Raw genomic sequence first — 26,820 nt, 5'->3', positions numbered from 1 at the left:
GTGCACTTTAATCAAAGTCATAATAATAAATATTCAAAAACAATGTGTAGGGGGTATAGGATTCTGGGCAGATGGGGCAGTGATATCTAGAGTCTTTGTAGTAAAACTGTTCTTGTGAACTCGTCATGCACATCAGCTGTCTGGATGCTAAAAAGTATTCTACCCTCAAAGGTCAAATCTTCAATCCTGGCTCTGGTGTCATTAGGCAGGGCAATGGAGTGAAGCTAGGAATGCCTGTGGAGACCTTAAGTTGAAGCCATACCCTTGCTAGTACTATCAGCCACATCACAAGCAGTGTTGATCTGCTGCTTCCCTAACTATGACCTCACGATATAGTACCTTTTCTCATCAGACAAGATATCAAGATGTGGAGTGATGAGTTCCCAAAGGAACATCTGATACGTTCCCATAATGGTATTAAAATCTGCCATGCAAAGGATGAGGGCAGGTGTATATAACCCCCCAAGGGCATCTAGCTTTCCTCTCTCTTTATCAAAGGAAGAAATGTGAGTCCCAGAGAGATACTTGGAGGGGAGAACCTCCATAACTAGTGAATTTGTCCTGCAGTGGGTAAAAACCTTATACATGGCCTTGAGTTTCCTGGCAGAGGGGGACACGGAGGCAGGACTTGTCCACATGCCTTTGGAGATGTCTAGCAGTTCCTGCAGCATTGGAATTGCTACAGATCCCAAAGAAGATGGATAGAGGACTTTAAGAACTGGATTTGAAAGCTGAGGATCAGAGCAGAGCACATCCAATTCAAGGGATTTTGCCATCCAAATTAACTGTTGTTCTTTATAGAGTAGGGGTGGCCAACGGTAGCTCTCCAGATGTTTTTTGCCTACAACTCCCATCAGCCCCAGCCATTGGCCATGCTGGATGGGGCTGATGGGAGTTGTAGGCAAAAAAATCTGGAGAGCTACCGTTGGCCACTCCTGGTATAGAGGAAAGATCCTCCAATGGTGAGATGGACCCTGGTTTCCCAACCACCACATCTGGAGATGGGTCCAACAAGGCATTGGACCTAGTTTTGAAAGCATGTGCAGCACTCTCAGAATCAGAAGCTTCTTCTTCATCTTCTAGTGGGATGTGCTGTGCGGAAGGCTGCCCAGACAGTGACAGTGATGGCTGCTGAGGTCACTCAGAACCATGCTTCAGAGCTGGTGGCAGTGGATGTGGTTGAAAATAGGGAGGATATTACTCCCGAGGTAAGTTGGGTTGCCAATACATGGGTGACAGAAGTCTACGGTAAGGGAGCCATGAACCCTGGAGTGGACCCCAAGTGAACAGAACAGCAGATCTGATGGTTCCGACTCCCTTCTCCATGTGCTTGCTTTGGCAGCACATATACTAAGATTTGAATGACTCCCTTCTCCTCTTCTGTGAAACTGAGAGAGAACAGTTGCACTTCCACAACCTCATCTTTGTTGGAAGAACCTAGGCTAACTGCTGGAGTAGAAGGCGGTGAAGGGGAGCAAGAACTAGGTGCCTGCGGAATTGAGGGCTCAGACTTGGTTAAGGGGTACTTTGGTTTAGATTTCTCAGCCTTGGCCTTCTTCAAGAGCAGTTATGAAAAATTCTGAGGAACCAGCATCGACATCGCAGCTGAGAAAGCGGATAGTTTGGACAACGAACCTGGGAGTACTGACCCCACTGAGGGAATTCAGACCCTGGTCGCCAGTTCCTTAACCTTCCAAGATGGCTGGTCTTTCCCTGGGGCCCTCAGGAAGGTTTTTAAGAGGACAAGCTCCCTCCTAATGTGCCTTCAGAGTAAACTGGTGGCAGATGTTATGTTACAGCTGACAAACAGTGGGATTCACCAAGACATGTAAGACAACACTTAGAATCATAGAATTGGAAGGGACTTCCAGGATCATCTAGTCCAACCCCTTGCACAATGCAGGGAACTCACAAATACCTCCCCCTAAATTCACAGGATTTTCATTGCTGTCAGATGGCCATCTAGCCTCTATTTAAAAACCTCCAAGGAAGGAGAGCCCACTACCTCCTGAGGAAGCCTGTTCCACTGAGGAACTGCTCTAATGTTCAGGAAGTTCTTCCTAATGTTGAGCTGGAAACTCTTTTGATTTAATTTCAACCCACTGGTTCTGGTCCAACCTTCTGGGCCCAAAAAAACAATTCCACACCATCCTCTATATGACAGCCCTTCAAGTACTTGAAGATGGTGATCATATCACCTCTTAGCTACCTCCTCTCCAAGCTAAACATGCCCAGTTTCTTCAACCCTTCTTCATAGGACTTGGTCTCCAGACCCCTCACACAATACTCTAGGTGAGGTCTTACCAGAGTAGAGTAAAGTGATACCATCATTTCACATGATCTGGACACTATACTTCTGTTGATACAGCCCAAAATTGCATTTGCCTTTTTAGCCACCACATCACACTGTTGACTCATGTTCAGTGTATGGTCCACTAAGACCCCGAGATCCTTTTCACACATACTACTGCTAAGACAAGTCTCCCCCATCCTATAATAATGCATTGGATTTTTCCTACCTAAATGCAGGACTTTACATTTATCCCTGTTAAAATTCATTTTATTGGTTTTAGCCCAGTTTTCCAGCCTGTCAAGGTCATCCTGTATTCTGTTTCTGTCTTCTACTGTATTTGCAACTCCTCCCAATTTAGTATCACCTGCAAATTTAATAAGCATTCCCTCTATTCCTTCATCCAAATCATTGATAAAGATGTTGAACAAAGCAGGTCCCAGGACAGATCCTTGAGGCACTCCACTTGTCACTCCTCTCCAAGAGGATGAGGAACCATTCACAAGCACTCTTTGGGTGCAATCTGTCAACCAGGTACAGATCCACCTAATGGTAACAGGATCCACATTTTATCAACTTATCAACCAGGATAGTATGGTGATTTGTGGTCATTCAACTGAGCCATCTTAGTCCCACACTCACTACACTTTTTAAAAAGTGTTCTTTTAAACATTAGGCAGGGTACTTTCACCAACATGATGAACTAGAAAAAGCCATCCCTTTTGCCCACTGAAGGTGGAGTACTTTTTAGTATCCAGACAGATGAGGAGAGGACTGAGTGAATGAGCTTTAGAATCTTCTCTGCAGCTGGTCTGTTCACACGCAGTCCCATGTGGGACTGCACAGAAGCCATGAAGATGAACTACTTATCAATATGCTTTGAATGAGTATACCAAGGAAAGTTAAAATTATGTAAGGAAACTGAAGTAAGCACAAATGCATTTCTAGAAGAGGGAGTATCAGGAAATCAGAGGCCTGCAGTGCTCTTGGTCCTACCTCAAAAGTAGATTTCAGAGCATGGTGCTGAGGACTGCTGCTCTACCCCTTGGCCTCTGGCCACACAGAGTCCTGTGAAGTACTATCTTAACCTGCATATTTTTCAACTTCTATAAAAGGACAAAGGCATCATCTGGAGATCTGAGTGAAGTATCCACCAATATGCGGATGACAGCTCTATTTCATGTTTCCAATGCATTCCAAGGAGGCTGTGTACACCTTAAACAGGTGCCTGGAGGCAGCTAACAAACAGAAACTTAATACCAACAAAATGCTACAGGCAGAGGGAAGTTTTGATCCAGAAACTAGGATATCTCCTAGGGATATGGGGTTGCACTTCCCCTAAAGGAGAAGGTTCATAGATTGTTTTTTTTTTTGGGGGGGGGTGCTTCTGGACCGAGGCCTCCTCTTGGATAAGTAGCTGGCAATGGTGGCCAGGGTTGCCTTTTACTAGCTTCAGCTATTGAGACTGCAGCAGTCCTTCCTAGCAATCTCTCTCTCTTATATATGTATCTTGCCACTGTTGTGCTTATCTTGTAACATCTAGATAAGATTACTGCAAGGCACTCTATTGGTGTTGCTGTCAAAGTCCATCCAGAAGTTACACTTGGTAGAGAAAGTTGTGGCTAGAATACTGGAGTGGATAGGGACCACATTACTCCAGTCTTGTTCCATCTACACTGACTTTAAATTTGCTTCAGTTCAATTCAAGGTGCTGGTATTGATCTTTGGACTGTCTTCTCCCATATCAATCTACATTGTCAGCTCTGGTCATCTTTGGAGGCCCTAATTGAACATATATGAACATATGAAGCTGCCTTATACTGAATCAGACCTTGGTCCATCAAAGTCAGTATTGTCTTCTCAGACTGGCAGTGGCTCTCCAGGGTCTCAAGCAGAGGTTTTTCACACCATTTTTGCCTGGACCCTTTTTTGGAGATGCCGGGGATTGAACCTGGGACCTTCTGCTTACCAAGCAGATGCTCTATCACTGAGCCACCGCCCCTCCCCAATTCAGGTGCAGTTGAGGCTAGACAGGTGGCAACCCAACAAAGGGCATTCTCAGTTGTGGCACCAAACTTGGGGAGAGTTTCAATCTCCCTGCATCATTGTCTTCTGCCATTGGGTGAAATTTTTTTTTGGGGGGGTTGGCACACCTCCAATAACTTACTGGCTGTCATCCCTGGTTGTGTTACAAGTGTTTATGTTTTTATTCAAATGTTTAAGTATTATATACAATTTAAATCTTGTTTTAATGTTGAAATGCTGTAATATTTGCTGCTTTGGAAAGCCTATCTGCATGGAAAGGTAGCATAGAAATATATATATATTTTAATATTCGGTTCTATACTAAGCCACACTGGGCTCTAGAGCCGCAGGTTGCAGACCTTTGGCCTACACATTTTGTACACATTTTCAATGCAAAGATAACTTCTACAGAAAAAAACCATGCACACAGTAAACTCTAAAAGGTCTACATCTTCAGGCTTATAGAAGCTTCAATATTTATAATAATAATATTCTTAAACAAATTCAATACAAGTTAATTAAGTGATCTGGCAAAAAACTAATGCAATTTCAAGTTACAATAGTGCTGTGTTACCTGAGGAGATCTGCTATTAGATGAAGTTGGTTTCCATCAGTTAACTGGTTGTCTGAAAGATCTAACCATTTCAAGGTTTGCAGAACATCAATGGGTCTGGGAGGAATAAAAGTTAATTCATTTAATATGGTTTTAGCTGACAATGAAGCAGCCCTTTATAATAAAATGTGAAGAATGCAAGGAAGTTTGTTTGTACCTTTTTGTCTTTGTGCCGCAAAGTACTATGTGAGAATTTTAAATAAGCTATTTGCCGTATAGCTGAAAGTTCTTTTCTGGTATGGCTGTTTCTGTATCCTGTACTACTTGGATCTTGTAATTGTAAGGAGTTCTGTCTAACACACTGAAGAGAACACAGATTACAATGTGTCCAACACAACCTCCATCAGTCAATTTCCGTTTGGTCAAATAATGAAATGTGATATTCTCACTTGCTCCTGAGAAGTGTTTCTCCAAAGATACTACGAAACAGGAACATACAAAACTACCCTATAAATGGCAAGGCTAAGATATAATGTGTGTCCTACTCATATGTTAAGAGCCTACTAGTTATTTCTGGGTCCTCCAAAGATTATAACTTGCCATTACAGCCAAGTTGCAAACTATGGTTTGTAGTAAACTTCAAAGCAGAACTTGGGAGGGGGGGACAGGGCTTGGAATCCAGTTTTGCAATACAAGCACAGCATTGTTTGCTGGTCCAGACTCCAGACATAAAGGCAGACTATAGTTTTGCCAAGCACCCTGAAGTGACCGGCCAGCATGGTATAGTGTTTAAGAGTGGCATACTCTTATCTGGAGAAGGTCTGATTCCCCACTGTTCCCCATGAAGCCTGCTGAGTGACCTTGGGCCAATCATAGTTCTCTCAGAACTCTCTCAGCCCCACCGACCTCACAAAGTGCCTGTTGTGAGGAGAGGAAGGGAAAAGTGATTGTAAGTCACTTTGAGACTCCTTACAGTATATAAAAGCAGGCTATCAAAAGCAAAGGCCCCAAACGCCTTAATGATCTGTCACAGAGTTAGACCATTGGTCCACAGTACATTACTTGCGGCTCATAATATGGATCTAGCTTGTGTGACTGAAACCTGGGCTTGGGAGGGCGAGACAGTCACCTTGAAAGAACTTGCCCCATCAGGTTTTTTGATCCTCTATCAGTCTTGAACCAAGGGGCGGGGAGTGGTGGAGTGGCTTTGCTCATCTGACAGACTTACTCCTTCAAGCCACTCCCATGGTAAATCATCCCCCTGGTATACAGAAGATCTCAATGGGATGAAATGGGAGCCTAAATGACTAGAGCAAGTCTGGCGACACTCCTGGACTGAAGTGACAAAAGCATCTCATAAGGCATTTATGAAATCCTATGAGGTGGCAGAGAACGCTGTGAAAAAAGATTTCTACTCAGCCTCCATCATGTCCGCTAACTCATGCCAAGTGCAATTATTTAGGGTGATTAGATCTTTAACGACCCAAACAAGTATAGCAATTGGGCTTATTACGAGTTTTTCCGGATAAAGTCCTGTCACTCCACTGGGATGTGCCTACCAGTTTTGATACAGTGAGTGAACTGGAGGCCCTTTGGCCATCTTTAAGTTCAGTTTTTGATTCTTTCAACCTGCTGTCCTCTTCTAATGTCAACAGGGTCCTAGCTGCTGTTAGGCCAACTATGTACTTTGTTGACCCATGTCCCTCTTGGCTGGGTAAGGCTAGCGATGAGAGGATACTGGGCCCTATGAAGGAGATGATCAACCTGCCCTTGGCGATGGGAATTTCCAGAGGGCCTCAAGGAAGCTGTTGTACCACTCCTGTAAAAACCATTGTTGGATCTGTCAGATCTAGCAAATTACTGCCCAGTTTTGAACGTACTGCTCCTGGATAAGGTAACTGAAAGAGCGGCAGCAGAACAACTTCAGGGCTTTCTGGAGGATGCATTGGTGCTGAACCTGTTCCAGTCAGGCTTCCACTCTGGCCACGGGACAGAGACCATGCTGGTTGCCCTGATGGACGATCTATGTAGGAAGCTGGATTGAGGCAGGTTGGCACTGCTCTTATTGTTAGACCTTATGGCAGCATTCAACATGGTTGACTATGACTTGTTGGCTCACCACCTTGCTGATGAGGGGTAGCCCTTCAATGGCTTTCCTCCTTTCTCCACAGTCAAGAACATAGAGTGGCGCAGGGGAGGGAGGTGTCCACCAGGTGTCCCCTAATACATAGGGTTTCCCAATGTTGTTTAACATCTACATGCACCCTCTTGCTACACTGGCTTCTGGCTGAGTACTGAACCAGGTTCAAGGTTTTGGTATTGACCTTTAAGGCCTTGAGAGGTCTGGGACCAGCGTATCTAACAGATCATCTTTTCCACTATGTCTGTGGTAGGGTGTTGCGTTCTGCCAATAACAATTTGCTGGTAATCCTCAGGCCCAAAGAAGCTTGACTGTCTTCAACTAGAGCCAGAACTTTCTCAGTCCTGGACCCTACCTGACGGAACTCTCTGCCAGATAATGCCCAGGCCCAGCGGGATCCGCTACAATTCCACAGGGCCTGTAAGGCAGAGATGTTCCACCAGGCTTTCGATAAAAGCTTTTGACAGAGGACAGTGATAGTTGCTTGCCTATCGTCTTGTCCACCCCACTTCAGAAACGTTCCTCACTCCCATCCACCCCATATGCCCCAACTGTCTGAATAAAATGAATATAATTATTAGAACACCATCAGGGATTGGAACTTTTATTGTTTTACTATATTAACTAAATATTTTATTTTATGTATTTTTATCTGATGTAGACGATGATGATGATGATATTGGATTTATATCCCGCCCTCCACTCTGAAGAGTCCCAGAGCGGCTCACAATCTCCTTTACCTTCCTCCCCCACAACAGACACCCTGTGAGGTGGGTGGGGCTGGAGAGGGCTCTCCCAGCAGTTGCCCTTTCAAGGACAACCTCTGCCAGAGCTATGGCTGACCCAAGGTCATGCTAGCAGGTGCAAGTGGAGGAGAATCAAACCCGGTTCTCCCAGATAAGAGTCGGCGCACTTAACCACTATACCACATCACCTAGAGCCCAGCCTTGGCAATTAATTAAATCAAATTAACGATGACTAGTAGATACTAGAGGTTCCTCCTGTCACCATCTACCTGATAATCTTTCGCCTGAAGCTGGTACTGTCTGCATGCAATGCCTGTGCCTGCTCTGAGCTAAAACAACAAAACTTGTGTATCATCTTTTATCAGACACAAGTAGTGTATGAGGGAAGTGTCTTCCTGTGGGAGAATTAGAGCAGCAATGTTCTAAAAAGTGCAGTTCTCTTATTTGCAAGCTGCTACATTTATAATATATACATGTATATATTTATGCTGTGAGCTGCCCTGAGCCCGCTTTGGTGGGGTAGGGCAGGATATAAATCAAATCAAATCAAATAAATAAATAAAATAAAAAATGTACACAAAAAATAAGGATTGCACTTGGAAAACTAATGTTTACACTCATCATTAGAAAGGATAGAAAAATATTGCATTATAGCCACCCTGAACCTGCCAGGGAAGGGCAGGATATAAATCTGATAAAATAATAAACAAATAAAGTAATTATTCTCTTGTGATGCTTTGTACTGCCTTTTGGGATGTTTATTAAATAAAATATAAACAACCAACTGTAGCATTTACAGTTCCCTTCATACCTTTGTAAAATTGATATTTCATTGGATGCAAGGTACAGTTCTTCAATAGCTGGCCACCCTGTAGCACATAAAAGAACCTAATGGGAAAACATTATTTAGTACAACATTTACCTCAGATAGGCACACCCAACAAAGCAGCACCAGCTTTACTCTCAAAGCTACCTTGGATATTGCCACCCCAGGGATTAGGGAAGCTTTACTGAAGACTGTAGTACTATAGCAAATCACTTGCTGCTGGCTATTGTTGCTCCAGCACTGTAGTTTAGCCAACACTGTGTTTAACCTTCAGCAAGAAAAAGATGGCACCATAAAGGCGCAAGAGTTGTAATTTCAGGAGATTGAGTAATCACAGTGGAGCTCATTTTACTAAGCACTTTGGTGTAAAACTTATTTATTGTAATTTGTTGGAGGTTAAGATTTATTCTGAGACCAGATAATCCATGTGGGGCAAGGCCAGGACTTTCCCTGTGCTGACAGCCTAGTACATGGGGAGCCAAGGAGACTTCCTCCAATTTAATGCAGCTTTTCCACTGGAGGAAGACAGTTTCTCAGTGGAAAGGAAGACTCTCCTCCAATAGGTTGACTCCCGAGCAGTTTTATTACTTCCTTAGAGCTTAAGGAGTAGTCAGAAACTCACATTTTTGCACTTTTATATTTCCTTTAAAAATCAGTTTCCATAATAGTAATCCTTTCTATAAAAGGTATTAAAAACCTAAAACTGCTGAAATAAAGCAAAGCATTTTAAAACACTTGTTGCAGAGTATTAATTATCCAAAGAATTTTCCCACAGATGTAAAGTTTAACAACCTTGAACTGTTCATTTCAAGTGCATCTACTTTCACATTTTGCAGTGGTTTAGATGGTTGTATAGCTCAGCCTTGAACATTTTTTTTTGCTAAAGAAGACCCAATGACTTCTAAAGGACTTACATGCAAGTAAGTGCACACAGAACAGAGTAACTGAACTAGGCAACTGTTACAAATCACATCACACATCATTTTTCAAGGATGCACGGCATCTTTTAATGTTTTGTTTCAGTAAAACCAAACTCTTTCAATGACTCTGAAAGTGCATTACCTCAGCCCATGTTACATCAGTTTGATTAAGGGCTAGAACTTTCAGTTTACAAAATGTTCCTGAAGCAGGTAGTGTAGAGGCTGGAAATTTCATTTTGTTTTGACTATGATGAGAATAGGAAAAAAAAGTTTATAATCTTCAGTGATTAGAACAAGTTCATGTCAATAGTTTCAAATTGCTACAACTTTGGATCTAATTCACAATTTGCATATACACATACAATATTAAGGCTTAGTTAGGTACATCAGTGATCTTAGTTTTATGATCTAAGCTGAAACTAAGTCCCATGCATTCAAACTTCAAATCTGAACACAGAAGAAATCAGCGTGTACTTTCCCATTCAACCTAACAGTTATGGTACTTTCCCATTCAACCTAACATAAAGAGTGAACATTTTTTCAAAGTCTTTACATTTTCTGAGACAGGTTTGTACAACTTGTGACCCACTGAGCCCAGTGTAGCCCCACAGACTTCTACTGTTAAGATTTAAATATTCACTTTTGAAATCCAATACTTTATTGAATACCAGCAAGTCCACCACATATGGCTAGTGAGTCATGTGCAGCCTATTTTAGAATAAAAGGCCTTATAATCCAAGAGCTAACTGAGGATAAGAACATAAGATAAGCCATGTTGGATCAGGCCAATGGCCCATCCAGGCCAATGGCCCATCCAGTCCAACACTCTGTGTCACACAGTGGCCAAAATATACACATACACACTGTGGCGAATAGCCACTGATGGACCTCTGTTCCATATTTTTATCCAATCCCCTCTTGAAACTAGCTATGCTTGTAGCTGCCACCACCTCCTGTGGCAGTGAAAGGATGTATCTCCTTCCATGAGAGAAAAGGAAGAGCACAAGAATTTCCAGAGAACATGGAAATACCACTTTGGGGGCAACAGCCCAGCCTCCTCCTCCATTCCCATTAAACAGCGGCTTAGACTATTGTCATTTTAAAAGTTCTCATTTTCTATAACTTTTTTTTTTTAGCATCATGCAGAAGGAGGTGGCAAAAAGAAAGGCCTATACTATGAAACAGTCATAAGTACCTGAGATTTACAATTTCTAGATTTTCAATTTGGCATCCAATAGCTATCACTTCCATCCACGACGACAAGAGATTTTTTGACAGATTTATTCTTCTGATGTCTGGTTATGTGTATTGAGAGAAAATACCTGAATCTGGAAACATTTATCTAAAAAAAGACTAGGAATTTGTATTTTGCCACTTTTACAACCAACATTAAAACCAAACACGCAATTCTTAACACCCTGAAAAGTGGTATTACGGTACTTAGTGTGGATCTCTCCATAAAGCAGGGATGGGGAACCTTTTTTCTGCCAAGAAGAGGACAGCAGGTTAAAAGAATCAAAAACTGAACACTACTGTTCTTTCTCCATCTTTCAGCATTTCACTGGAACGCAATGAAATGCTGAAAGATGGAGAAAGAACAGTAGCGTTCTAGTAATGAAATAAATTAGAGAAAGCCTGGAAAACAGTGTATAGTAAAGAAATAAGGCACCATCAGACTACTGCATTCAAAATTAATTAATAAGGAAAACTACTCTGTAATCTAGAGATAAGTAGTAATTCTTGGAGAACGCAGGGCCCAACTGGAGATTGGCAACCCTATTTCTGCTTGATAATTAGTTTTTCTAATCGCTCCCCAAGATGTCATCTTATGTTGTGACAGACTGCATTTTTAAGAAGCTTAAAAGCGCTGTACATACCACTATAGGACTGTGAAGGGTTAATGCTTCATAAAGCCAGAGAGCCTTGAGTGACACGCTGCTCTAAGCAATCTGACTGGTCAGCATTAGTTGAGCAGGAAAAAGGCTTGTGAGAGCTGGATGCCAAGGAGATCGAGTCAGATTTCTGCCATAACTGAGAAGATATGTGTACTGAGAGTCTGAAAACATTCTGACAAAAGGGTTTAGTGCTGACAAAGTCAGATTGCAGGCATGACTTAATACAGTCTGAATTCAGCATTAGCGGAGAGCAGTTTGAACACAGTCAGAGAAATGGCAGGGAACACAGTCAGAGAAATGGCAAGCAGGTTTGGGTAGTAGAATTAGACTCCCATTCAGGCTAAAGAAAAAGGGATAGGTCTCCTTGAGAGAGAAGAGGAATCCCTACTCAAGCAAACAGAGTTATCTCTGAGGAGTACAGAGATTCCTAGTCTGGTGTGATTAGGAACTGCCTGTAGAGGTCTACAAGTCTGTTAACAACTCAAGAAGTATAGTGGTGTCCTAAGGGGATTGGGTACTGGGAAGAGAGTACCAGCCTTCTGGGGACCAAAAGAGTCAGCAGTTACTCAGATTACTAGAGTGTTTGGGGAAACATTGGAACAAAAGCCTCTCAATATAAAGATCTAATTAACTGTGAATGATTTAAGAACTTCTCATTAGCCTGATGTATAAGAACATAAGTCTGTGCTTGTACTAATTTTACCTCAGTAATTCCAACTCCTGATTTCACCTGACCTTTCCATTGATGTTAAAACAAACCTTTTGGTTTTGAATTTTAAAAGATGGCCAGTTTGGTGTAGCGGTTAAATGTGTGGACTCTTATCTGGGAGAACGGACCTTCTTACTGTGAGGGGTCCTTCTCAGAGATCAGGAGGACATCTCTATGGGTTTTTCCCATCACTCCTTTATGGGAGGAAGGAAATACTTTTTTGACCTTCCTGTTGGCGCCTGGGAAGTTGCCTATTTTTGGCTGACACAAATAGGTCCATTACCGGATTGCACAGCAACTTGATTAAGACTGGCTTGAGAGACCACACCCTCTCACAAATGGTCTGTCTGCTCAACCAATCTGCATGTACATTGAGCAGACCCCTGATGTGTTCTGCTCGAAGGGAGGCCAGATTCTTCTCCACCCATGTCAGTATCCATGTAGCTTCCTTGTACAACTGGGATTATTTTGAACCCCCCTGGTTGTTCAAGTATGCCTTCACCACAATGTTGTCTGTGTGGAGTAAGACATGTCCGGTCAAGTGATGTTGAAAGTGGATCAGTGCTAATTGAACTGCCCGAAGCTCTAATGGGTTTATAGGCAATCTTCTCTCCGATAGGGAACACTGGCTCTGAGCTGGTCTCCCTTGGAGGACTGCCCCCCAACCACAAAGACTGACATCCGTGAACAGTTCTTTGGGAGAAGTGATGTGGAATGTCTTTCCCTGTGTCAGATTGTTCAGTTCTGTCCACCATAGAAGACTTGTCTTGACATCTGGAGGGACTGTTAGGTTGCAGTCTCTTTTGCATAATTAGGAATTGGTAGGGTTGAAGGAATCTCTTAAGAGTTCTGGAGTGGAATTGTGCCCACTGGATCATGTCTATCGTCAAAAGACCCAGGAGTTTGGCAGACAATATGAGCTGTGAAGATTGACTTCATACCACCTGAAGTGGCTCTGCCTTGCTCCTTGACCTTTTAGGCATACCTGACAGGTTAATAGGGAACCAGGTACAGCAAACTTTGTTCTGGCCCATGGAAAAATGCTAAGTTCAGTCAATTTGATTATCTAGTCTCTGCTCTTGAGCACGTCCCATGCCTTGACCAAACAGTTTTGTACAACTCAGCTATCCATCTCAGACTATGTCTCATGATTATCTTGTATGACTCAATAAAAGGCTGGAGAAGATCCCAGCAGCTCAGCTTGTGCAGCGGCCTGAAGACAGACTGTCTCGAGTCGTTCTTTGCTTCATGTGGCGCCCGGGAACAGGGATCACAACCTACTCACTCCGTCTGGAACAGACTTTGGTGCACCTTCTTCATTCCTTTGGGAATCCCCTTCAGGGTGAGCATGGGGGCTTCACTTTTGCAGAGACAGAAAGCAAATGCCAGGGAATTGACCTATTTCCTTAGAAAAGCGGGGCAGGCTATTTCTGAATCTAAAGTTCAGGGACTGGTAAAATAGATAGGGCAGCAATGCCCTTGGTACCCGGAGGGCGGGTCCCTCAGTGTATCTGACTGGCAGAGAATTAGCACTGCTCTTCATGCTGAACCATGAGCTCTGGTGGAAACCCTGCAATTGTGGTTCCACTGTTATCATGCTGTTGGCACCTATGGTCCCAACACTCTTCCCCCCTCTCAACTTAGCACTCAGCCGCCTCCCTCCTATTCTAATGTTCAGTTGCATCCTCCTGCTACCACCCCGCCTGTCCCTCCTGTAGATACAGGACAGAAGGAAAAAAAACCTGTGGAAAGTGCCTTCCAAAAAATGGTACAACAGGAACAGGAAAAGGGTGCGTTAATGGGGGAAGAGCTGGCTGACTTTTTATCGGTATGCCCGGTAACATATGCCCAGAATGTGGACGGGCAACAGGTTGTTAACTATACTGCGTTGCCCTACTCTGTTTTGAGTGAAATTAGAAAGGCTATCAGAGATATGGGCATAGGGGGAACCTATGTGCAGGGTCTTTTAGAAGGACTCTCTAATGGATACGCTATGATTCCTCAAGATTGGAAAAATATGATGAGGATGATGTTAACTCCTGGACAGTATGTAGTATGGGACAGTGAATATCGTAATTTGGCTGATGCTCAAGGGCGTGGCTCCAACGGGGCTTATACGGCTGAACAACTATATGGATCCAGACAGTTCAGCACTATTGAAGCTCAAGCTGTACTCCCTGTTGTGACCCTTGCTATTGTATCTAAATGTGCTTTACGGGCCTTTGCCAAGGTACCTACAGAAGGGCAGCCAGCCCATAGTTTTGCAATTGTCTGTCAAAAGACACAAGAACCCTATTTAGACTTTATCAACCGTTTTCAGGCAGCAATCAGAAGACAGGTTGATAATCATGCTGCATCAGGATTGATAATGAAATTGGCCAAGGAAAATGCTAATTTGGATTCAGAAAGAGCCCCGTGGCGCAGAGTGTTAAAGCTGCAGTACTGCAGTCCTAAGCTCTGCTCACGGCCTGAGTTCGATCCCGGCGGAAGCTGGGTTCAGGTAGCTGGCTCAAGGTTGACTCAGCCTTCCATCCTTCTGAGGTCAGTAAAATAAGTACCCAGCTTGCTGGGGGGAAAGTGTAAAAGACATGAATGATGCATTTTACTTTGCAACAGCGCTCAGCGCAATGGGCTGAAACTGCTTCTATAATAATGGCCTTTCAGCTCTATTCACAAAGGCCTTTCAACTTAATAGTTGACACCTTATATGCATTTAATTTGATTCATCAACTTCCTGGTGCATGTATCACTCCCCAAATTGACCCTAATTTGTTGGCTCTGTTTTTAACCTTGCAGTCTTTAATTTCTTGCGGTGCATTACCCTTTTTTGTTGCTACTATTCTAAGTCATTCTAATCTTCCTGGTGTGATTGCTCAGGGCAATGCATTCGCTGATAAGGCCTTAAAAGGTGTTACCTCTATATTTACTGATCTCTTTCTCAGTCACAGCTATTTTCACCAGAATGCCAAAGCACTTGCCAAACAGTTCTCATTACCTTTTGATCAGGCTCAGCAAATTGTTCGCTCGTGCTTACATTATGCTTCTACTAATCATATTCCTGATTATGTTGTTAACCCGCATGGTTTGCAAGCTAACATAAGAACGTAAGAGAAGCCATGGTGGATCAGGCCAGTGGCCCATGCAGTCCAACACTCTGTGTCACACAGTGGTCAAAATATATGTGTGTATACACCCACCCACACACATCTATCTATCCATCCATCCATCCATCCACGGTTGGACCTCTGCTCCATATCTTTATCCAATCCCCTCTTAATGCTGGCTATGCTTGTAGCCGCCACCACCTCCTGTGGCAGTGAATTCCACATGTTAATCACCCTTGGGGTGAAGAAGTACTTCCTTTTATCCATTTTAACCTGACTGCTCAGCAATTTCATTGAATGCCCACGAGTTCTTGTATTGTGAAAAAGGGAGAAAAGTACTTCTTTCTCTACTTTCTCCATCCCATGCATAATCTTATAAACCTCTATCATGTCACCCAGCAGTCAATGTTTCTACAAGCTAAAGAGCCCCAAGCATTTTAACCTTTCTTCATAGGGAAAGTGTTCCCTAACTTATATTTTATTTATTTATTTATTATTTATATCCCGCCCTTCCCACAAGTGACTCAGGGCGGCTAACGAGCTTTGGCAAATGGATGTTACCCATATAGCTTCCTTGAAACCCTGATACCGTGTCCATGTTTGCGTAGACACGTACTCTGGATATCTTTGGGCTACTGCCCAACGTGGTGAAGCCACCAAACATGTCATGGCTCACCTTATTTCTGCCTTTGCGGTAATTGGACGTCTGCAACTGTTGAAAACTGATAACGCCCCAACATATAGTTCTTCTGAATTCATTGCTTTTTGTACACAATTGAACATTCAAATCTGGCATGACATTCCATATAATTCCACAGGTCAAGCTATTGTGGAATGCGCTAATCGGACATTGAAAACCACTCTTCAAAAACAATTAAAAGGAGTGAAAATGAGAGTTCCTACCCAAATGCGGGTTCAGGAATAATTGAATTTGGTCTTATTTACTTGGCATGGTCCGGTTCCCCTTATTACCTGGGGGTGCAGGAATGCTGCTGTGTTCTCTCTTGCAGGTCCTTTGGGGGTTCCGGCAAGTTGTGTTCGCCCGGCTAAAGATGGTGTGGCATCAGGGTCTCCCAAATCAGATTCCCAATTTCAATCTCAGCCTCAAACGGGAGATTGTGCAACACCTGCACACCCAGACGGCTCGTGATATCACTTGGGGGGGATGTGAAGTGTCTAACGAATCAAGCTCAAAAAATGTTGGAAGAAGCTGGCTGACAGCCATCCCCGGAGAACTTGGTGGCTGCTGTTTTTGCGCAGCTCACAATGAACTCCATGACTGTTCTTTGTTTGTGTTTATGTATTTTGTCTCCTGTCAAGGAGATTAGTTTTGGAGATCATCTTTAGTTTAATATTTGGGAACACTTAGCTAATATTAACAACGTTTCACATTTTTGTTTGACACAACACACTGATTTACATATGTTATTAGGGACCTGTCTAATTCCCTTTGCAAGGCTCCAGGAACTGTAGGGAATGATACAGTTCTTGGTAAAATTTTAAATGAATCCCAAATCTCTTATGCAACTTTACCCAACTGGGGCATTCCCACCTATAAGCTTCCAGCGGATGCCTTCTCTATATACCCCATATATGGCTAACCATGAAAATCTTACTTGTGCACAGATGGTAAGTTGTTCCTGCCATAAGCCATTGCACGGTTGCCTGCAAACAGGTACCCCCTTTGTGGAAATGTAATACAACAATTAATGTAACCAGTAATTATGGCCATATTCCCTTTTTCTCTTGCGGCCGTTGGACTTTTAGTTACATTCCTGCTAATATATCCCTTTCTGTATGTTGTTGCCTCAAAGATCCTGGCTTATGGAATCCTCTGCCTCATGCATTCGCAGGGAAACTGTCCCCTTAGACTCTACCTGTGATTCTTCGGATATGGCATTATCATCTCAGGCTGAATATGTGGCCCTTGCTGCCTCGCTTATAGGTGTCCCCCGCCTCGCCACCCACAACTCTCGTAACATAAATGCACTTGCTTGTGTAGTTGCTAAAGCATTGAATTATACCTCAGCTGCTCTGACAGCTCTCAACGTAGAACAGCAACAGCTTTGCCGTGCTATTTTAGACAATCGAGCTGCAATCGATTACTTGTTGTTATTACATCATCAAGGCTGTGAAGCTGTGCAGCAGACGTGCTGCTTTAATTTGTCTGACAATAGTCATGTTATCGAAAAGGAAATACAAGCCCTCAAACAACTGACAAAGCAAATCAAGCAAGACGTCCTCCCTTCCTGGTGCAGCAGCTTATGGTCCTGGCTTCCCTCAGGAGCCTGGCTCCGAATTCTTTGCATGTATGGAATATTAGTTTTTGTCATATTGATTTTATGTAGCTGTTTAATTCAGTGTGTACCCTCCTTATTGCAGCAGTGTCTATTTGCCGCACAGTTTCCACAAATCCTATATCACGACAACAGTTACCACATGTGTATAAAGCTCTTGCGCAGATGGACAATCCGTTTATAAAACAAAAAAGGGTGGAATTAAGTGGCTCTGCCTTGCTCCGTGACCTTTTAGGCAAATCTGACAAGTTAATAAGGAACCAGGCACAGCAAACAGCAAATTTTGTTCTGGAAAAATGCTAAGTTCAGTAAATATGATTATCTAGTCTCTGCTCTCGAGCACGTCCCATGCCTTGACCAAACAGTTTTGTACAACTCAGCTATCCACCTCAGACTATGTCTCGTGATTATCTTGTATGACTCAATAAAAGGCTGGGGAAGATCCCAGCAGCTCAACTCATGATTGCAGCTGAAGACTGACTGTAGAGTCATTCTTTGCTTCAACCACCTGGGTGGCTAAGTCCCTGATTTTTCTCGCCTTGAGTAATGGAAGAAATAGGGAGCTGGAAGAGGAATCTATCACTGCCCCTAAGTGCTCTAGCCTCTTGGACGGTTGCAGCATACTCTTTGACAAGTTCACTAAGAACCCATAAGTCTGAAGATAATGAATTGTTGTTTGAGTATCCAGAATGGATTTGGAGTAGCTGCTAGAACAAATAATAATAATAATAATAATAATAATAATAATAATAATAATAATAATAAATTTTATTTATATCCCGCCCTCCCTGCCTAGGCAGGCTCAGGGCGGCTAACAACAAATTCAGATAAAAAGTTATACAGTATATACAGTAATTTTAAAACGACATTAAAAGTTATACAATAGTTTAAATCAACAGTGTCTTAAAAAAACATTCCAGTTTATATAATTTAACAGCAACAGTGATGTTCCTGGCGCTATTCTGTCTATTTACATAATGGCAGAGATCACTAAATAGAGTCACTTTGATGGGTCATCAGTTCGGCCATCCTTTGTCAGTAGTCTGCGAAGGCCTGCCTAAAAAGGATGGTCTTGCAGGCCCTGCGGAATTGGTCTAGGCTCCACAGAGCCCGCACCTCTTCCGGGAGCTGGTTCCACAGGCACGGAGCTGATATTAACAGATCATCCAAATAAATTAATTTTATTTACATGAATCCGGACTTTCTGAGGTGGGCTACTGGGTTTATCAGTAGTGTTGAAAAGACACGAGGTGCAATGAGAGGCCAAAGGCAATGGCCCTGTATTGAAAGTGTTGTTTCTCCACTGCAAACTGCAGTATCACCTGTGTGAGGGATGGATGGAAACATGTAGGTAAGCTTCTATTAAGTCTATTAATGTCAGGAATTTGTTTGGCTGCAGTGATTCCATGATGAATCTCAGTGTCTCCATCCTGAAGTGACATAGCCTGATGTATTTGTTCAGGAATTTGAAGTCTAGGATGACCTTCCAATCTCTGTTTTCCTTTGGCAGAGTAAAAAGAATAGAATAAATGCCTTGACCTCTCTCTTGCAGAGGGACTGATTCGATAGCTTGCGTGCTGAGCAGATGAAGCAATGTTGTCTTTTGGCAACATTTTTGGGAATTGGGGAGGTGATGAACCTTTCTGGTGGGACCCAATTGAATTTGATGGAATATCCATGTGTGACGATCTCCAAAGCCCAAGAATCTGCCTGAGCAGCCTCCCAGGCTGGCTGAAACTGAAGAAGTCAGGCACCCACTGGAACAGAACTGCAGTCATGCCTGCTTAGATTTGGGCTCCCAATCCAACTTGTTGGATTTGTTGAAGCCTGTTCTAGAAAACTTGGATCCAAAGGCACCTCGTTTATAGGAGGATTTGGATCCTTCCCAACTGGACTCAAGTCGGACCGGAATCTGGGTAAGGAATGTTGAGTACAAAAGGACTGAGATGCTCTTCTATCTGGTTGACGGATGGATCTGGGCATCGCCTTTTTCTTATCCCTCGTCTCTACCAATATTTTGTCCAACACCTCTCTGAAGAGGCAGTTACTTTGGAGTGGATAGGCTGCCACTGTGGACTTGGACAAAAGGTCTGCTTGCCATGCTCGAAATGACTGCTGAGGATACAATGGCCTTGGAGGCAAAGGTGAGAATGTCTAGAGTAGTGTCAGCTGTGAAAGAGGTGGCCTTGAAGATATGAGTAGTCCCCTCTAACAGCTGCCTGTTGTCCTTGGGCAACACTTGGATCAGCTTATGAATCCAAACAATGGACGCTGTGGCCACTAAGGATGCCGTGGAGGAAGCCTCCACCATCATGGCAACCGCTTCATAAATTCTCTTGAGGCCTGCCTCCATCTTCTTGCCCAGAGGATCCTGGATGGACCCTTGGCCATCCTCAGATACTAGGCCAGCCGACTGAAGGGCAGCTACAGGACCATCCACAGCAGGAACCTGTAAAAGCTCATTTGTATATGATGGTAATGCATATAATTTTCTAACAACACGAGGAAACTGCCTGTTGGCTGCAGGCTTGTTCCATTCTACCCGCAACTTCCTCTCAAAGGAAGGGAAAAACCTTCTCAGAGGACTCTGCCTGTGGCAGAAACTCAGTATTGCTGCTAGTTCTGGACTGAAGATATTTGGGTTGCTGGTGTCTTGGAGTCATCCTCAGAAGAAGTGTCACGGATCTCCAAGGCAGTTAAAGTCTTAGTAAGTATTGATAGTCTTCTTGTTTAAAGAAGCGACTGGCCGGTTCCGGAACCCTAACCTCTTTCTCCTCATCCTCAGAAAAGCATCCCCCCTCTTCCCTGTCTTCCTGATCAGAATCTGGTGCAACAGATTCAGTCTCAGATGGGCATGTATCATCATTGGTAGGGTTAGCCTTTCGGGCTGCCTTGGTGGGCCAAGAGTAACGGGATTGGGAACCCAAAGGATTATGAGAGGAAGACTGCTGGATCAAGAGACCCATTCTATGGCAGAAAGTAAACATTTCCTCTTGCATAGACCTTCTAAGAAAAGTCATCAATTCTTCAGACAGAGTACTACCCGCCGCAGGTACGTTACCACTTTGTAGTGCCCCTGTTGTTTAGCAGCTCATGGGGATCCCTAGGGTCAAGCTGGGCCCCCCTGACTCCAGCGCGGCAGCGATAACTGGTGGAGAGGTTCTGCAACCAGACTTTGTGGTTTCAACATGGCCGCCAATAGTTGCCGCGAGGTCCAAAGTTCCAACCGCGTCTGATTGTAAGCAGCACGTTTTTGCCGCCAATTCCTCTCCTTCCACGCTATTTTCGGCGCGAACAAACCTCTAAGGCAAGTTGGGCCATCTGGCATCGATGGATCACACCACTGCTGTCTCAGAGCCTGGCTCGTCCTCTGTATCAGAGAGGAAGCTGTCTCTCTGTGCCCTGGCCGCCATCACAAGCTCTGCTGCATTGGAAGCTGCCTGCAAAAATTTACTCCCGAGTAGGGAAGGTTGTGAAAGCAATGTCTCCCCAGGGTCGGAAACAACTGGTGCTTGCACAGAGGATACCTTTATCTTTTTTTAGGGAAGATAGAGCAGGAAGAAAAGGCACGAGAGATAGATGAAGAGGTAAGGGTAGAGTCAATAAGAAGAATTAGCAGGAAGGCTTGAATTTGAAGAAAAAGTTTGAAAGTAAGGCTAAGCCTGTTCTATCTGCTGCTTCTCCCTACAGAGGCAGGAACAAAACTGAAAGTGAAGGGTTATTCTGAAGGCACCAACAGGAAGGTCAAAAAAGTATTTCCTGCCTCCCTGGAAGGAGCAGTGGGAATAACCCATGGAGATGTCCTCCGACTCTGCGGGAAAACTGGGTTTGATTCCCTACTTCTTCACATGCACCTGCTGATGTGACCTTGAGACAGTCACAAGTTCTCACAGAGTTGTTCTTCTCAAGAGCAGTTCTTGTCAGAACTCTCAGTTCTACCTACCTCACAGGGTGTCTGTTGTGGGGAGGGGAAGGGAAAGGAAATCGTAAGCCACTCTGAGACTCCTTTGGATAGTGAAGGGTGGGGTATAAATCCAGTCGTTGTTTCTTCTTCTCTAAGCATCTCAAGTACAATTTTCAGTTAAAGAGTGATCTTAACCCTTACCTCAGGTTTCTGGGCTGAGCAAATGGCCAATTTATATTATTGACACAGGACTGGACAGTCAACATTTTTTTCAGGGAAGAAGAAGGCACATTACCAGGGCTACGCAATCAGTAAAAGGACTGAAATATGGAGGGAAAATCTAGCCTCTGAGAGACAGAAGTGGAGGGATCTGTCATACCTGCATTTTTAAGCTTAAGTTTAGTCTTTTGATCCTCTGTGCAAGTCAAACTAAAAAAAGGTCATCTTGCGTGTGCTACTTTGGATACTGCTTACAGTAGAGGCAAGATCTAATTTTCTGCATTCTGATACCCCATCATAAGCCATTTTTTACCAAACCAGTTTGGACAGCCTGAGAATTCTATTAAAATTCAGGCATCAGATGAAAGGCTCTTTTTCTGGCCTTTTGACCCACTTCTGTGGAAACAATGTTCTACTTAGATACTCACTCAATGACCTGGAGTAACTATAGAACTGATTAAGGCAATTTCATGTCACTGTCACCCACCCACAGAGGCTGCTGAAAACCATTTCCACACCATGGCATTCTATTTAATTTCATTTGGAAGAATCTTTCAATGCATTCCCATGCCATGTTATTCTTCTGACCTGCGCTGAAATGCAGATACTTTACAGTTGCTAGACCTGGGATTATTAAGAGGGATGTCTGTATGCAGAAAGGGACCGTCTACGTAACAAAATTGTAGGTTATGACAACTTGCTATAACAGCTTCATGCAATACTTGCAATCTTGTAAAAATATGCTGAATTCCTATGACAAAACTCCATGCCAAAATGTACTTGTAAGTGTGAAGGATGCTAGCATTTTTTTAAAAAGATACTAGGGCATGTTTTTCTGATTTCCTCTTCTGGACCAGCAAGGCTTACTGCACAGCCATCTACTGAGATGTCATTCAATGTATTCAACTGCCTGCAGAAAAAGGGATCTCATCATAATAAGGAAAGGAATAGTGAAAAGCACACAGAAATATGAAGGCATCAAAATCTAATCAATATAATGATCAACATTTTGGGAGGAACTTACTTAAAAGGACTTTTGCAGGACTAGAAGAATACGATTTTACCCATAAAGACAGATTCAGGTGAGTAGCAGAGTTGGTTGGTCTGAAGCAACAGAACAACGTTTTGAGTCTAGTGGCACTTTTTAGACCAACAAAGATTAATTCTGCATATAAGCTTTCATGTACATGCACACTTCTGAAGTATGCATGGACAAAAGCTTATACCCAGAATTAAACTTTGTTGATCTCAAAGGTGTCACTGGACTTTAAAAAAAATCCCATAGTGAAATAAGTACTATAATCTCTGTGCTCACATTACTGGCATCCAAATAAAGAAAAACTAGTTAACACAACTCTGGATTAACTGCAGAGCAATTGTGAATATGTCAAGAAAACAATCCTACTGCAAATGGCATAGGGAAATCCAAGAAACCAAAAAACATAGTTAACCCAAAGGGCAACAATAGTTGAGCAACAGAACTGCCTCAAATTTTGCAATCAGAATGTTAGCAATTACAAATAAAACTATTCTGTTACTTATCAAAGGTTCAATTACACTTCCTCGCAGTCAAAGTGTTGTAACTAAATCCCAAAATGGCTGACTTAAAAAATGATTTAAATGAATGATCCAACATATAACCTTTACAAAAAAGCTACAAAACACACATTTATGAACAGAATGAACTCGTAGGAGTTTTCTGCTTCCACCCTCATTACTGAATATCAGGGACATTTGATAACTACATAGTGTAAGGTTTTGCTAGTTGATGGCCCAAAGTTTCCAAGCACATATAAATATGGTCAAGGTTTATTAGAAATCAGGTACATAGCAATGATCTTCTCCCAAAGGGCCATTGGCAAGAATGGTTTGAATACAAACAATGGTGATTATTATAAGAAACAAAAAACACGTACAAATGTTAAGTTCCCTCCAGTGTCTGTTAGAGTTCTCAGGCTTTGGTGTAAATGTGAGGTATCTTCCCTGGATCTTAAAGGTTACAATGCATTCCCACCTTTGCTATTCTAAGTCGTTGCCATAACTCCATAAAAGCCAGCTCTGTGCAATAGCCACCTTCCTGCACAGCTTAGAAAAATATGGTTACAAGCAAGCACACAAGGCAGACACTACAACACCTGTTGGGTAGCTTTGTGAATACATTAAAACATAACACACTGTCAGGGAACCTGACACATAGGATATGATGTTGATGGCTGTAGCTAGAAGGCATAAATCAAGAGAAGGTGTGCCCGGCCCTTTCCCTTTGATCCAAATGAAATAAGGAGAATCTAGCATAGCAAGTTATTTTGATCTCATTGGGGCACTTTTGGACAGTTTTCACTTTTAAGATACCACTTCTTATGAAGTTACCAATGAAAAAGACTCTACCCAGCATTGACACACAGATGTGCTGAAGCTATAAAATATCCTATAATACTGAAGAACCTGTAGACAACAAACTAAACCCAAACCAGTACTAACAAAACTGTAACAGTAGAGCCACACTGATATATCTGAAATTCCTTCAAGAGGATATATTACTTGATTGCAAGCTGGCATTAAGATTAAGCATAGGCTTGGCTCCTCTACATGTATGTGGTAAAGATGTTTTTCCACCATTCTCCCTTCAATCAGATGTTCCAGGATTTCCATATACCAAAAAGCATGGCGGCTGCAGAAAGGGGGCAGAATCAAAAGAAACCACACTCCTCTTCCATCACTGGGGCCCAACTGATGCAAGAATGGGGGAAAGCTGATTTTCCTTCCCTTCTCCAGCCACCTGAGCCAAGGGGACTTTTGTATATTTATGATTTTATATGTTGATGAAATGTGAAAAGTTGATCCTACAAGTGTTGCACTTTGGAAATCAACTCAACTTTTGTCTTTCAGTATTTATACTAGGGTTGCTAATCCCAAATTGGGGGGCAGGGGATTCCCCGGTTTGGAGGCCCTCCCCTCACTTCAGGGTCATCAGAAGGCAGGGGGGAGGAAGAGAGGGAAATGTCTGCTGAGCATTCCATTATACCTATGGAGACCGGTTCCCATAGGGTATAATGGAGAATTAATCTGTGCGTATCTGGGGCTCGGAGGGCTTTTTTTTTAGGTAGAGGCACCAAATTTTCAGCATAGCATCCAGTGCGTCTCTTCAAAACACCCCCCAAGTTTCAAAAAGATTGGACCAGGGAGTCAAATTCTATGAGCCCCAAAAGAAGGTGCCATTACTCTTCATTATTTCCAAATGGAGGGAAGGCATTTAAAAGATGCGCAGTCCCTATACATCTGATGGCCAGAACTCCTTTTGGAGTTTAGTCATGTGTATCACACCCTCACTCCTGGCTTCACTCCCAAAGTTCCCAGATATTTCTTGAGTCAGACCTGGCAACCCTATTTCATACTGCTGTGTTAAGTTCTCACAACAAATAGCCAAACCGCCAGCACAGAGCAGGGGCTAGAATGTTCAGCTAAGATCTGCAAGATCCTGGTTCCATTCTCTACTCTGCCATGAAACTCAATGAGCAACCTTGGGCCAGATACTCTCTCTCTGCCTAACCTAACACATAGGGTTGTTATGAAGATAAAACAGAACTGAAGAACACTGTATGCCACTGGACTGCTTTAGAAGAGTGAAATTAAACATAATATTTGCAAAGATTATACATATTTTTTTCAACTGAGAACAAAAACGAGGCAAGGTGTAATGAGAAGAGAAAATGAGGGAAGCATTCAATGAAATAGCATTAGCCCTTGGGCTAATACTGTTTAAGCCTGCTATGCCTAATTCAAACCGCTTGTTTTAACTTTAACTAGTTTGAGATCAGAGTACTTCGAGGACTGTGGAATGAGCATTCCAGCTACTTTGATTCCCCGGTTCAGGTCCAGCTCCAGCCTCTGGAGCTTTGGAAAGTGATTATATACAATAGGACCTTTTGGAAGGTCACAGCAAGGTCCCAGAACTGCCTGCAACAGGCAGCAACTTTTTAAAGTTTCAAATGACTGGTGAAGATTATCTTGTTTCAATAGGATTTTGGTTTGAGTTAGCTGGAGATCATATGACACTGTGTTTTGAGGTTTTCTTTTCTTTTCTTTGCTGATGTAGTAGTTTAGTCTTGCTCACTAACAGGGCATCTGGCTTTGATTTGATTATATGTTGTGATTTAAATTTTATTATAATAAATGAATGGATTTTTACAAAAAAGGAAATATTTAAATAGAGTACATTCCCATAGTGCACTATATAATGTGATCATGCTGAAACATAAGAGTTTCGTTCTAAACACACATACAGTGATGTAGATTCAGACACAATAGAAACATATATACTTGCTTTTGCTTTTCTTTAACAGAGTCAAATCCAACACATTCCACTGTCTTCCTTCCTATTACCGCTGTTTCTGCCTCATTCTCAGTACCCTGTTCATCATCATTCAATCCATATTGCTTCTTCACAGCAGAAAGGAAATCTACACCAAAATTTGCCTTATGTGGACGAATGAAGGATCCCCCTGTAGGGTACCTGAAAGATTTCAAAATAAACAAACAAAATTTGTAAGAAGTTTTGAGTTTTAAAGTAATTTTGCAATAGCTTTAGTAATTCTGTGTTGCTTTTGAAAAAATAACCTCTTAAGAGGTAGGCTGGGACATCTCAGTGCCCTCCTCCTAAGATGTATTGGATATCCAACCTACTGACCTGAGACCATCATACCTTTGTCTTTGGACAAGTAATAACAAATGGTACCTCTAACACCTGCCACAATAAATTTTTGTTTGGCAACATCTTGCCCTCAAAAATACCAGATGAAGGGAGAAATGTTTCCAGGATATCCTTATGCAGCCTTATGCCAGGGGCAGCACACTTATTTCAGACTGGAGTATCTCCAGTCTTACAGTGCAATCTTGTGCAAAGACCACCCTTCAGAAACGTGATGCTACCATAGCACTGTTTCTCCTTCAGTAGCCATTGATTCTTATGAAGGTGACCTTCCTATATGTTACTTTTTTTGGTTAGACTGGTGGCCACCACTTTGGGGGATGTTAGCCAGACCAATGAACATTATTGATTTAATACAGAGAGATCAAAATATTGGGAGCTCTCCAGGAAATGTGTCTAGAAAAGCTACTGACAAAATCAAGTTTCCAAACTGATCCCCATATAGTCTTCCTCAAATTCCCTCCCACATTTCCTTTTGTTTACA

The 26,820-nt window shown here is 42.7% G+C and overlaps 1 protein-coding gene across 1 annotated transcript in view; it reads right to left on the bottom strand.

The window, feature by feature from the left end:
* TBCE (tubulin folding cofactor E) overlaps nucleotides 1-26,820 on the bottom strand; it is a 77,921-nt gene that overhangs the window by 30,102 nt on the left and 20,999 nt on the right. Inside the window, exons 4-9 of the mRNA XM_060243149.1 lie at nucleotides 25,949-26,141; nucleotides 22,450-22,534; nucleotides 10,696-10,795; nucleotides 9,643-9,745; nucleotides 8,566-8,642; nucleotides 4,890-4,985 (exon numbers count right to left, since the gene is read on the bottom strand). Of these exons, the coding sequence (XP_060099132.1) occupies nucleotides 4,890-4,985; nucleotides 8,566-8,642; nucleotides 9,643-9,745; nucleotides 10,696-10,795; nucleotides 22,450-22,534; nucleotides 25,949-26,141 (654 nt within the window). The remainder of the gene's footprint in view (nucleotides 1-4,889; nucleotides 4,986-8,565; nucleotides 8,643-9,642; nucleotides 9,746-10,695; nucleotides 10,796-22,449; nucleotides 22,535-25,948; nucleotides 26,142-26,820) is intronic.

The sequence above is a fragment of the Heteronotia binoei genome, chromosome 1, assembly GCF_032191835.1.
Source record: "Heteronotia binoei isolate CCM8104 ecotype False Entrance Well chromosome 1, APGP_CSIRO_Hbin_v1, whole genome shotgun sequence".
Classification (NCBI taxonomy): Eukaryota; Metazoa; Chordata; class Lepidosauria; order Squamata; family Gekkonidae; genus Heteronotia; species Heteronotia binoei.
The sequence above is the reverse complement of the archived record's forward strand: the minus strand, read 5'-3'. Positions and strand labels throughout refer to the sequence as shown.